This window comes from Arachis hypogaea, chromosome 12, assembly GCF_003086295.3.
Source record: "Arachis hypogaea cultivar Tifrunner chromosome 12, arahy.Tifrunner.gnm2.J5K5, whole genome shotgun sequence".
Lineage (NCBI taxonomy): Eukaryota > Viridiplantae > Streptophyta > Magnoliopsida > Fabales > Fabaceae > Arachis > Arachis hypogaea.
Window position 1 is genome coordinate 114,998,060 of NC_092047.1, and position 13,971 is coordinate 115,012,030.

At 31.6% G+C, this 13,971-nt stretch overlaps 1 protein-coding gene across 1 annotated transcript; it reads left to right on the forward strand.

The window, feature by feature from the left end:
- Positions 1 to 9,392: 9,392 nt before the first annotated feature.
- On the forward strand, positions 9,393 to 13,443 carry LOC112728488 (tubby-like F-box protein 3). Its single transcript, XM_025778630.3, has 6 exons — positions 9,393 to 10,422; positions 11,376 to 11,463; positions 11,724 to 11,853; positions 11,978 to 12,160; positions 12,258 to 12,749; positions 13,038 to 13,443. The coding sequence occupies exons 1-5, from the start codon at positions 10,090 to 10,092 to the stop codon at positions 12,727 to 12,729; spliced, it is 1,206 nt and encodes a 401-aa protein (XP_025634415.1). The 5' UTR covers positions 9,393 to 10,089; the 3' UTR covers positions 12,730 to 12,749; positions 13,038 to 13,443.
- Positions 13,444 to 13,971: the final 528 nt, after the last annotated feature.

Here is a 13,971-nt window from a genome sequence, read left to right on the forward strand (position 1 = left end):
TTCCCTTGAAATATGCAGTACTATTCTGAAATTTACTTTGAGGATTTTTATTGAAACTTTTTATTTTTTATTTTTTGAAATTATAATACAAAAAATAATTATTCATTTAATTATTTAACAGATAATTAAAATTTGGATAAAAATATATTTCAAAACACACATTAAATAATTATTGTTGTCGATGTTTATAGCCTTTGGTTATTAAAAATTTAAAGAGAACTTTTACCTGATTATATCCCATTTAATGAGATACGATCTTAATTTTTGTTGTATACATAAAGTGAAATTTAAATTCTTAATATTTGTTTAAACAAACAAATAAATTAACTATTCGTTCAATCTAGTTGGATATGATCCTAATTTGATCATCTGCAACCTTAAATTGGCCGTTTGAACGCGTTCAGGTCTAGTTCAAAAGCCGAACCGTATCTGATGAAAAAAAAAAAAACAAAAAAAAAAAAAACAAAAAACAAAAAACAAAAAGCCAAACAGTAACAATTTTCTACCTGTACTATCTTCCAGGTAATTTTCTTTAATTAATCTTGACTATAATTATTAGTCTTTCTAATATTAAATTGAAAATAAGCTTCTTAAATTAAAAAATAAATATATATTGAATGCCTAATTTATAATTATTAGTCTATTAAATGTTAAATTTAAAATAAGCTTCTTAAATTAAAATCTAAATATATTGAATAACTAATTTTTGAAAATATGGAATTTATAGAATATATATATGCTTTTTTTCTTTTGGAAACATGTTTCCACCTTATACGATTTATATAACTGATTGCACAGCACGTCAAGTTCTTATTAATTATTACGAAAATGAGAATGCAGTACATCATTTTGTTCCCTGTCGTGACCCACCTGCAATCACGTTCTCCCCTTTATAATAAGACTTCCCGGGATCTCAACTTTATAACTTTAATTAATTAATTAAAGATGAGTCTTGTATAATTGTTGACCGATGGGTCCAGAAAATTTAAATAATCTAAGCAAAAATAATAGGTTCGACTACGCCGTTGAAGTTAAAATTTTCCAGCACCGCAGAGTTAACATTTTTCAGCACCGCAGAAAAAAGGTGGAGATAAGCAAATATCTACGCGTGTTGTAGTGGTGGCAGGAATTTGGATGAATTAATTACGGTACGAAGGGTTGGTTTGGGAAGCTTTAAAATAATTTTTTTGAGTTTTTGATTTATGAAAAGTAATAATATTAATGTTTGGTGTAATTTTTAAAATTAAATTATAATTTTTAAAAAGTTATTTAAAAATTTATATAAAAGTTAAAAAAAATAATTCTTTTCATAATACTACTATTTTTTATCATATTTTTATAAAATAAGTACTTTTAGAACTAAAAATTAAAATACAAAATAATTTATTTATAAATTATTTTTAATATAATCATATATTATTTAATCTATTTTTTCAAAAAGAATTTAATTAAATTATTTATTCAAACTGAAAAATCCCGCATTATAAAAGCATTAAGGGGCTGTTATTTATTAATGTGACACATATTTTTGTTGGTTTTCGTTGTTATTGGGTATGGGCTGTTTGGTTTTTGATTGAACAGGGTTGAGAAGAAGAAATTTAGTAGAACATAATTATGGGCCACCATAATATGGCAAGAACAAAAACATAAACAAAAAAACAAAAAACCGAAGAATAATTGTAATAATAATAAATTTCAAATGAAATAGTTAGGGTAGTAAGTGAAATCAGGGATTGGATCTAGTGGAAAAAAAATTAAATGGTGTAAGTGTTTAATTTAATCTTTCGATACTCTTTTTTTTATTTATTTTTGGTTTCATTTATAGAATTAACGATGAGAGATCATATTTTATTCTCTTAAATGTTAAAAAAATTTGAAAGGATCCATTTCTGTGAGAACAAGCTGTTTATTTCTTTTGAACAATTGTGCCTTTGATTTTGTGTTTGTTTAAAAGCTATTGAATTTATTTTTTAGTGTGTCAGAAAAATTTAATAATAAAAATAAAAGTATTAAAAAAAATTAGATTACATTTTATATATTTTTTATTTAAAAGAATATTTTTAACCTAATAAATAAATACAAAATATTTTTATATTATTGTACCTAAATATAATTATTAGATAAAAAATATATTTATATGAGATAACTAAATATAAAATTATTTTTATTTTTTAATCAAAATTTTTTGAAAAAAATTTAACTAATTTTTGCCTAAAAACATATTTTAAAAATATAATAGTAGAATCTTTTTAATATTTTTTATATATATGGTGTATTGAAAACGTAAAAATATTAATTTTATAATAATTTTTATAAAATATTTTCTCTTATAGTATGTTTAATAGAGCACAAGTTAGCAAAACTCTTTTAAAAAATACCGTTTGAAAAAAAAATATTTCATAAAAACTCATCTAAATAAGCCTTTTGTTTACTTTGACAAAATATTTTCAACCAAATATTTAATCTCCTATTTTAACATTACCAAATAAAAAAAAAAACAACTTTTTTCCCAGACACAATTCTAATACATCCACTAATACTATTAAATTCCTATTTAATTACCACCATTTTTACCAGAGCACATGTAATTTATGAAACGCAAACATAACAAATTTATGACTCTGATTCAATTCGCTCGAATCTATCTGGTAGGAGTGCACATGATCCGACCCGACCCGAAGATTCAATTCGGTATCAAACACTTTAGGAACTAATTTGGTGTGATTTCATCGGGTTTAGGGTTAAATAAGGGTTTCAAAAAATAGATCCGGTCATTATTTTGGGTCGGGTCCGGGCTATAGTTCGGATCACCTGAAGTCGGCTCGATGGCCCAATTATCATACACAATTAATATTTTGTGTTATTAGTGATGGATCATGACTATTCTTATGTGGAATTTAAGTATTGTAAACTTTAATATTTTGTGTTATTAGTCATTATAAGACTATAAGTTAATGTTTTATGTTTAGAATGTATAAGACTTTAGACTAATGCATAATATTGTGTTATTTGTATTGATTTAAATATTTAGTATTATTAAACAATATTAGTATTGATTGTGGTTTTGTTTTAGTATTGATTGTGGTTATGCTTTAGTTTTGAAGAATGGTTGGTTCTTGTTATATTTTTTTAAGTGAATTTTATCATGTTAAATAATAGTTAGAGTCTTGGAAACTTGGATATTTTTACATGCTAACTTACAAGAATGTATCAACGTAATGTAATGTTAACGGCCCAATTTTTACCCGATTTTCATCCGATATAATTATGGCCCAAAAATATATTGATTTCATCGGATTTATGGTTGGATTTGAGTCTAATAAATAGACTCGATGTATATTTCAGGTCAGATGCACCCCTACTATTTGGCTGCCTTCTAAATATGAAAAGTGAGAGTTAGTTGTTCAATTCGAAATCGTTGTAAATCTTGAATGGTCTCGAGCACTGTAGAAATAAATATGTTAGTAGCATAGCTAAATTAAATCGTTATTGTTAACCATGTTTGTTTTATAAAAAATGAATAAATAAATATGTTTGTACCTATTGATATATTAATATAGAGTAAAGACATTACAAGAGTGAGTTCTATCTATATCATCTATAATTAAAATGTCTTTCTAATCTTTTTTCCCATCAAATTATGGTCTGCTCTATGTCTTTGATTGGATCACTTTCATGATGTTCCTATGAAACCTACACTTTCCTAAATTGCAATACCCTTGATGTTGCTAATAACCCACTTGTGTTGGTGAATCATTTGAGAGTTTTGCACACTATTTTATTTTCCCCCTCAAAACTACACTTCATAAGTTCATATTATGCTATAGTAAAAAAATTCAAACACAATCATCGATTGCCGTAGATCAAGACTTAGTTGAGATAGTACATTAACATGTCTCTTAATATGTTGTATTCGGATTTAAACTTTGGTAAGTGGTCGATAAAAACCTTTGAAAATGTTGGGTGTGTAAGTGTATAATATATACGAGTTTATAATGTAATGTCTAAAATTAGGATCATCCAATTTATTTGACAAAAAAAATATAATCATAGTTTGTCTCTTTCAGGAATAGTTTGATAACTTTGATAGTTTGATTTAATCGGTGAACTATAATTTCTATTTTTTATAGATTTTTAAATGAACTATAATGTTCATTTATTGTATTATACCAAAAAAAAAAATCAAACAAAATGGAGATGTTGCATGAGTTTATTTTTTTGATAGGATGTTGCATGAGTTCAAGACCTCTTGCATTGTGTGTTTGCTCATGAACATTTGGGCCGACGAAAATTAATGTTTTTTAGTCTTCATCATATGGGCTTTGGCCTCTTTGCTGTATTTTAGAACTAAAGTCCCAAAAAGTTTGTACCCTAAAAATAATTCCCAAATAAAATTTTGATTATTAAAGAATTTTATAAATCAAGTTGGATTGGTCTAATAGTTAGTTATTAGTCCGCTTAATCAAGTGTTGCGGATTTAAATTTTGCCTTGTATATGACTATATGTAGCAAACCTATTGTCTAGCGACAAACTTTTAAATGAAACTCAATACTGTAGCGGATTAATTTTTGACTTGTCAGGTTAAAAAATATCATGGGAGACAAAAAAAAAAAGGAAATTATCTTTGTTAGAAACATCATTTCTTCCTATGCAATTTTGAGAAGATGCCTTCATTACATTTATTTACATAATTAATAAACTACCAACTAGTCTTATTGACAATAAAAACCCTTATGAAGTTTTATTTCATCAACAGATTTTAAATTTTTAAATTTTTTTAAATTTTTTTAAATTCTATTTTTTAAGACCATATAAGAATGCTAAATTTGATTATAAACAAAAAATTTGTCTGTTTCTTGAATATGATTCCAATCACAAAGGATACAAATATATAACTAAGAGTGGAAAAGTTTGCTAATGAGTTATAGCTCAAATGGCATAATCTCTTCATACTCAATTAAGAGGTTACGAGTTCGAGTCTCCTATCTTTGGTAAAAAAAAAAAATGAATGAAAAAATTTATCTTACTAAACATGTTTAATTTATTGAAAATTTATTTTCTTATCACATTATGTTTAGTATTGTCTCATCAAAATCCTCTTTAAGATCACAGGTCAAACTCTACGAAGTTTGAGATATATATACACCAATTCATTCTATAAGTGGTTTAAAGATATGCTTTACTTCCCATCACACCTTTAAATACACATTCTATGATCATAAGAACTAAAGTAGGAATACACAAACTAAAAGTCCTTTTAACTCAATCTGCTGATCTTATACATAATATACCAACTACAGTTAATCAAGCCCTAAATTGTCCACATTAGAAAAGAGCTATGGATGCAGAGATTCATGTTTTGAATATGTGCAATACCTAAATTCTCATTGAACCTCCATCAAATACAATAGTTATAGGTAGTAAATGAGTATTCTCTATTAAGAAAAATCAGGAAGGTGAGAGTACAAAGCCATACTTGTTGGGAAAGGATTCCACCAAAAAGAAGGGGTGGACTATGAACAAATTTATTCTTCAGTAATCAGACCAACAACAGTAAAAATTATTCTCACCATTGCAGTGTCATTAGACTAGCCACTGTGACAATTTGATTTCGACAATGTCTTTTTAAATGGCAAGTTCGAACAAAATGTCTTTATAGCACAAATGCACAACCTCAAGGATATGTGAGTAATAATCATAGATTAGTTTATAAGCTAAATAAAGCTATATAAAGCTTGAAACAAGCACCTCGTGATTGGTTCAAGACACTGGCAACAACTCTTCAAAATTTTGGCTTTAAGAGTATTAAATCTGATATTTTCCTATCAAACGTAATTTCTCCTATGTTATTTATCTCTAGATGTATGTAGATGATATAATAGAAACAGGAAATAATTCGAAAAAAATTAAATCTTTAATTGTTGAATTGAATAAGTAATTCTTTCTAAAAGATCTTGGCAGCTTCAATTTTTTTCTGGGACTTGAAGACACATATCTCCCACAAGGAGACCTCATGGTGTCACAAACAAAATATGCCAAAGAGCTGTTATGCAGTTCTGGAATGGATAATGCTAAACCATTACCTACACCAATGTCTACAGATTTCGAAGTTATACTTAAATGATTCTGAGCTCTTCGATAACCCAACTAAATACAAATCTATAGTAAGAGTCTTGCAATACTTAACAATAACTAAACCGGATATCACATTTGCTATCAATCGTGTCTCTCAATTTGTGCATAATCCAACTCTTTTGTACTGGAAAAATGTCAAAAGAATACTTCTGAAAGGTACAGTGGATAATGTGATCGTGTTCAATAAGGCTGCGTTTGTTTCTGAGAACAAGACAAGACAAGACACTGAGAACAAGACAGTGCAAGACACTGATGGATAGAGACACAAAATTTTGTGTTCTTGTATTATGTTTGGTGATAAACTAGAACAAATTATGAAAATTTAATTTATTCTTATTTTTTTCATTCAAAAAATTTAAGATGAAAAATATAATAATAAAAAAATATAAATTATGAAAAATTAACAAAAATAATGAAAAATAAGCTGTATCTCTTGTTAGTGTCCATGTGTCCTCCCTGTCAGGATGGAGACAAAATACATTAATTTAGTGACTTTGGACACACTGTCTCTGTCCATGTCTCTTCTGTCAAACATAATTTTGTGTCTCTGTGTCCATGTCTCAGTAAACAAATGCAACCTAAATGTTCTAATTTCAGAATTCTTTCGTTTGCAGATTCTGATTGGAGTGGAGATCTTGAGGATTGAAAGTCAATAACAGGGTTTTGCATTTATTTGGGCAATAATCTCATATCTTAGAAGAGTAATAAGCAAACTAAAGTCAGTAGGAGCAGTACAGAAACAGAGTATCCATCTATGTGTGCTGTCCAGACTGAGATCATGTCAATTCAGCAACTTTTGAGGGAGTTGAATGTTCCTTAGCCATCTCCACCAACCATATACTGTGATAATCAGAGTACATGTTTATTAGCGACAAATCTTATACTACATAGCAGATGTAAACACCTAGAACTAGATCTTCATTTATTGAGAGATCTGGTCAATCAAAAAGCTCTTTATGTGATGCACATATCTTCACCAGATCAAGTTGCAGACGGTTTGACTAAGCCTTTGTCTCAATATTTATTTAAAAGGTTCAGACACATACTGAAGTTATTTCAAAACTAATACCTTAATTTAAAGGAAGATATTAAAGGAAAAAGACTAAAGTTAGTTGAGTCAGTTGTATAGTTCAGTAGCTAACAACTTTTAGTTAGTTTGGTACTTTGGTTAGTGAATTTGGTTCTGAATAATTAGTTAGAACTTGTCTTTTTTTAGTAGTTTTTGGTGTGTAACTACAATCTAAGACATCTCTATATATAGTGATTATACCTCACATTCAAACTGTGAAAAAGAGTAATCAATTTTATTTATTGTATTCTCAATTGTTTTACTATAAAAAAAACAACTCTGTTCTTAGCATTTTCATTCCATTTCATCACAGCTTCTCCTTTGGATTGTGATGCAATCTTTCTAATTCTCGATATTTTTTAATTTGTACCAAAATTTGCTGTCATGTGACTATTTTTTTTCTTTTTTTGTTTTTAAACAAATCATGAGACATAAGGGCAAAAGGCATTTCCAAATTTGCACCCGGGAAGTGTGAATTCTACCAAACAAAGTCCAATAATTTCGGTGAAAAACGTTAATTATTGATTAATATTGCTTTATTACAACATTTTTGCACACGCTAATGATTTTTAAAAAATAACACAAGAGTGACATGTATGCATAACATTTAACGCATCCTTAAAAAAAATTTGAATAAGTAATCAACTCACTCATTCATTTAAGTAAGTATTAAATGTTTAAGAATAAATTACTATTTCTACCCACAAAAATTGAACACGCTGACATATCTACCCATAAAAAAAAATTACCATTTGTATCCATGAAATATGGGTTCTACACAACAAAATATCCAAACACTAAAAAATATCATAAAATCCCTAAATTACCCTTATCTTCACCACCATTTTTCTAATCTCAAATTTCACCACCACCCCCTTCATCCAGTCACCCTAAATGGAAGAGTTTCTAATCCTAACCTTTTTTACCCAGCCACCATCCCCTGTCCCTCCAAACCACCACCCTAAACCCTAACTACCACATCACTCAAGTACAAACACAGGACAAGTACAAACTTCAACCATGTCTTGTTGTAACTCCATTGAAGGGGTAGCAGATGTGACGGTAATAGGATACAGGTCCCAATCCGTTTTCACATTTGGGAATAAACCCAATAACTTTGAATATGCATCACACTTCTCCGCCACTCCAACCAACCAAACCTTTGCTCGGCAGTGACAACACGAACTCCTGCTCTCCTTCCTCATCACAGTTCTTCCTCCCTCACTGAACAGCGTCGACGACGATGGTGGCAATAACACCCACCAGTGCCGTCGCCCTCTCCTTCTTCTTCGATTTCTTGCGCGCTCTCTTCCTTTCAGATCAGTGACAACGACAGCAATGGACTCAATCAATGGCGACGACAGCTCTTCCTTTCTCTTCGGGCTCCCTCAACAACGGCGACGATGATGCGATAGCGGTGGCAAGTCCCCACATTGCCAGTGCGGTCTCCCTCCTCCTCCTCCTTTTCTCTTCTTCTTTCTCGGGAGGAGGTGTGTATGTAATATCTCCATGTGTGAGTTTTGGAGGGAAAGGGGGTGGTGGCTGGGTGACGAGGGTTAGGATTAGAAACTCTTTCATTTAGGGTGGCTGAGTGAAAGGTGTGGTGGTGAAATTTGAAATTAGAAAAGTAGTGGTGAAGATAAGGGTAATTTAGGGATTTTAAGTAATTTTTTAGTATTTAGATAATTTTGTTATGCGAAACTCATAGTTTATGGGTATAAATAGTAATTTTTTTTTATGGGTAGATATATCAACGTATTCAACTTTCGTGGATAAAAATAATAGTTTACTCAAAAGTTTAATTCTATCTTATATATGTAGTAATTTATTAACCAATAACAAATAAGTTAAAAAATTGCAACCATTAATTTTTGGCCTATCAGACTAGATAATATCGTGAATAACCAAAAACTTATCCATTAAACAATTTGCACTTGATAATTGTGAATTCACAGGTAATTTTAAATAAGTCGCTATACATTATCCAAAAAAATTGACCTGGCCTTTTTTTTATATATATATTTGACAAATGAATTAAAATTTTTTAAAGTAAAAAAATTAATAAAATAAAAAAAATTCTATTTTTTTGAATTAAAATAATAAATTTATACATAATAAAAATTATAAATTTAATAGTAATTAATTTTTTATTTTATTACCTTATATTTTTTGTTCCGGTGGAGTGAGTGAGAGATGTGAACCTCGTAGGATAATTGTGGGTGCAAAAGGTGACCCAAGTGGAAGAGAGAAAACAGAGAGAGAGAGATGAATTTGTGGACTAAACCCAATCCACACAAACACACAAAAACACTATCGTATCCGTATCTATTTCTTTCTGTTTGTCCCAACAATCTCTTTTCTTCTTGGATAAGGCCGTTACTGTTTTTCTTACTGTTACTGTTTCTCTTTCTTACAGCCCCCACTCTTCTCTCCTTTCTTCACCTTTCCCTTCTCTCTCCTTCTTATTCTTCCATTTCCACATGATTCCAAGGGAAAGGGAAGAAGCAGCAGCTGAAGAAGAAGAAGGGTGGCACTGAATCGTATACTCTTCCTTCATCAACTTCGTTTCCTCACTCATTCACTTTATCTACTCTTTTCTTTTCTCTTGTTGTTTTTCTTTTTTGATAAAGTGTTGTGATTTTCCAATGTAAGAGAAAAAGAAAGTGTATATTTCACTCTTACTACCGCTAGTGCTTCGTTTGTTTGGCAAAAAGGAAAGCTTTTTCCTGTGAAATTTTCCACCTTTCTATGTTTTTCTGCATCAGCTAGTAAAAGGGTAAGTAGGGATGTTGTAGAATTCTGAAGGGTTTGCAGCAAAAATGGGAAATTGATTTAAGAGAGAGAGAGAGGAGGAGGAGGAAGAGGGCAGAGGAGGTTTGAAACGATGTCGTTTAGGAGTATAATCTTTGATATGAAGGGTTTGAGATCCAGGTCACAATCACACCACAGAGATGGTGTTGGTGGTGTTGTTAGTGTTAGTGAGGGTGGTGGTTTGGTGGTTCTTGATGGGTTGAAGCAGAGTTGTTGGGCTAACATGCCACCTGAGCTATTGAGGGATGTGCTCTTGAGGATTGAGGCCTCTGAAGATGCCTGGCCTGCCCGGAAACATGTCGTTGCCTGTGCCGGTGTATGCCGCAGCTGGAGGGAGATCATGAAGGAAATTGTCAAGTCCCCTCAAGTTTCCAGCAAGCTCACATTCCCAATCTCATTGAAGCAGGTCCCTCTCAGTTACTTGCTTTGGTTTGTTTGAGATTCCTTGCAAAATATGTGTTTTGAATTTGTTGTTATGGTTCTAGTCAATTCAGTTCAAGTAGTGAGCTGATGATTTGATAGTGTTCAGCTCGTGAATCGCAACCCTTCTATGTTTGGTTAGCTTAGAGAACTTTGTTATATCCGAAACGGACTTCATGAATAGGTGAAATGGTTATCCTTTTATGTGTGACTCTGATGAGTGTGACTAAAATTCATTCGGGGAAGAAACAATTTATTGATTGATCTCCATATTTGTTGGGCAGGCATGTTTAAGGGATGTGATGCTACTCTTAGTTTGTGTATGCCAAATTGAATGCCCAACAAAGAGTGAGTGAGTAATTAATAAAGATTGGGTGTAGTTGTAAGTGAACTTCTCTCCAAGATAAGAACCAAGCTTTAAATCCTTTAGTAAGCAATTGTTATTAAGTTCTCTTAACAGCTAAGGTGTTAGGGGTAGAAAATACCTTCAAGATAAAAAAAGAGAGGGAAAAAGAAGACGAGAGTGGTGATTGAGTGAGAGATCAAGAATGATTGTTGGAATTTAGGAACTTAACGAGAAAGAAAGAGACAGAATGAAGACTATGCTTTGGCCATCCAATAAGGTTGAGATGGCTGGAGTTGAACTTCTATAACTGGAATGTCTAATTAGTCAGTTAAAACAAGTGATAAGGATTGAATACTGATTGGGTACTTTAATACTAGTAGCTTACAAGAATTGGTATTAATGGTTTTACTAAGTTTATATTTTGTTGAAAGTGTTTTATATTGTAATCTTGATGATCCACTATTTACTGAAATTTCTGCTCTCTTCTACTGTGAAGTTCTTATTGTATTAGGAAGGTTGTAACAGTTGTCAACAGTTTGCGATCCCTTTTATTCACTGCCAAGCTTTGACCGACTTCTGTTATAATTATGCAGCCTGGTCCAAGAGATTCTCTTCTCCAGTGTTATATTAAACGCAATCGTAGTAATCAAACATATTATCTGTACCTTGGTTTAAATCAAGGTGAGCGCTTCCGAACATTTATTCTATATAGTACTCGCTTCATTCCATATCAATTAGTCATGTTGACTTTTCTAGTATTCAGAAAATTAATGTAAAAAAAAAAAATTAAAGTGACTTATCAATCTGGAATGGAGTTAGTATCATGCTTTTTAAACCTTTTGGCACAAGCTTATAGACTTGTACCAATGTAATATTTGAAGAACCCCTTTTATGTTAATCTTTCTTTATGCATTGTGAGATTTACCTTAATAATCTGGCAGCCTCAACTGATGATGGAAAGTTCCTTCTTGCTGCACGCAAATGTCGTCGTGCAACTCACACCGACTATATCATCTCTCTTAACTGCGACGACGTATCAAGAGGGAGTAGCACCTATATTGGAAAACTCAGGTATATTAGCTCATATTTGGCCTGACATGTTATGGCTTACTAATCATTATCTTTTATATGTGTTCTTATATAAGAAAGATAATTATCTTCTATGATTGAAATCACCTCTTTGTTTTGGTAATAGATCAAACTTTCTGGGGACTAAGTTCACCATATATGATGCGCACCCTCCACTTTGTGGAGCTGCCAAAGTTACAAAGTCTCGTTCCACCAGGCTGGTTAGTCTCAAGCAAGTGTCTCCAAGAGTTCCTGCCGGCAACTATCCCATTGCACATGTTTCGTATGATCTGAATGTTTTGGGATCCAGGTATGTGGATTATTGCTTAAAATAACTATCCTTGCAAAGCTATTTTGTTGAGTTCTTGTTGCAAATAACTAAAAGTTGTTTGCTGAAATGTTAGCAGGGGCCCTAGGATAATGCAATGTGTTATGGATGCCATCCCCGCATCGGCTGTTGAACCAGGAGGTGTAGCTCCAACACAGACTCATTTTCTTCATAGCCGAATTGAAACTTCTCCATCTATTCCCTTTTTTAGATCAAAATCAACCCGTGTCGACAATCTCCAACTGGTTCCTTCGACTACTCAAAACGAGGGAATGCTTGTGTTACGAAACAAGTCCCCTAGGTGGCATGAACAACTCCAGTGCTGGTGTTTGAACTTCAATGGACGAGTGACAGTAGCCTCGGTTAAAAACTTTCAGCTGGTTGCATCACCAAAAAATGGAGTTTCTGAGCAGGCTCAGGAAAATGTTATTCTACAGTTTGGAAAAGTTGGAAAAGATGTATTCACCATGGATTATCAGTATCCAATCTCTGCCTTCGAAGCATTTGCAATTTGCCTTAGTAGCTTTGACACCAAGATTGCTTGTGAATGATTACCAATATTGATAAGCAGGTATTCTTAATCCCAATAGAATAATTTATTAGTTTAATCTGGAGGTAGTTGTTTCAACTTTCAACTTAACAATGAAAATGTCTAGTGTGCAAGGTTATCAAACTCGAAATCGGACCTAAACTCGTGAAAGTTTAAGAGTTAATTTGAGAGTTGATAACCATGCTGGTTTGCAGCCAGCCACCATATTATATAAATTGTGAAATCAATTTGTCTGGTTTTTGTTTTTGACTTTAACTCCACCTTAAACAATTTTGATACTCACACTTATTCACTTACTTAACATGTCAGGTGCTAATCAGTGCCACTGCTGATCGAAATCGCACGACACTATCACAGGTCAGATATTGGCAATAGATTCTTCTGTTTTTTATTTATTTGGTCCAACTAAGCCTGTTGTATATATGATTGTTTGTGTGCATTATATGTAACCAAAGTGGATTGTATGTTGTTGTTTTCGGCTTTTCGCTTGCAAGTCTTGTAGACTACCATTTTTTGTTTCTGCTGTGAGATTTTCGCCGACGATAGCCGCGACTGGTTTGTGAGATTTCCAGTTATTGTTGCTGCCATTGGTTCTGGCAAAGTAACAAAATGACCAAAACCTTTGTATGAGTGCACATTTTGCTGCTTAGTGTTGTTGATTGATTTGACTCTTAATCCATACAAAAAGGAATAAGAGTGATTCTGGGTTTGTGTATGCTTGTCACTGTTATTAATTTATTTATTATGTCTAATTTTATTTATTTATTTCAAGTTCATATATCTGGGTGAGTTTATGATTTTGCATAATAGCCTTTGTTTCTAACCTCATTCAAACCAACATATATTCAGATCTGGTTCATAAATCTGGGTATGTCTTATTCAATGTTGTATATTGTGAATTGACACGATATCTTGCACATAATTATATACATAAAAAAAATTCTATGCCTTTTTTTCATTCTTTCTATTTTTCTTTCTTTTTTAATGAAAAAGGTGTCATCCTTTTTCACTAGCTTCTTTGCTCATTTTGCCGCATCTCACGAGTATCACAAAATAAGAATATATATCTTAGTAACACAAAGTATATATAAGGATAAGACGGATTTATTTGTTTATTTTCTCACGGTATTTTCCAGTCTAATAATGTGAGTATTAATTTGTTGCGGATTTAAGTTCTAATTAAGAGTTTATCGTTGATAAATAAACCTGTATGGTTGCTCGGGTAACGAACGGGTCGGATCTG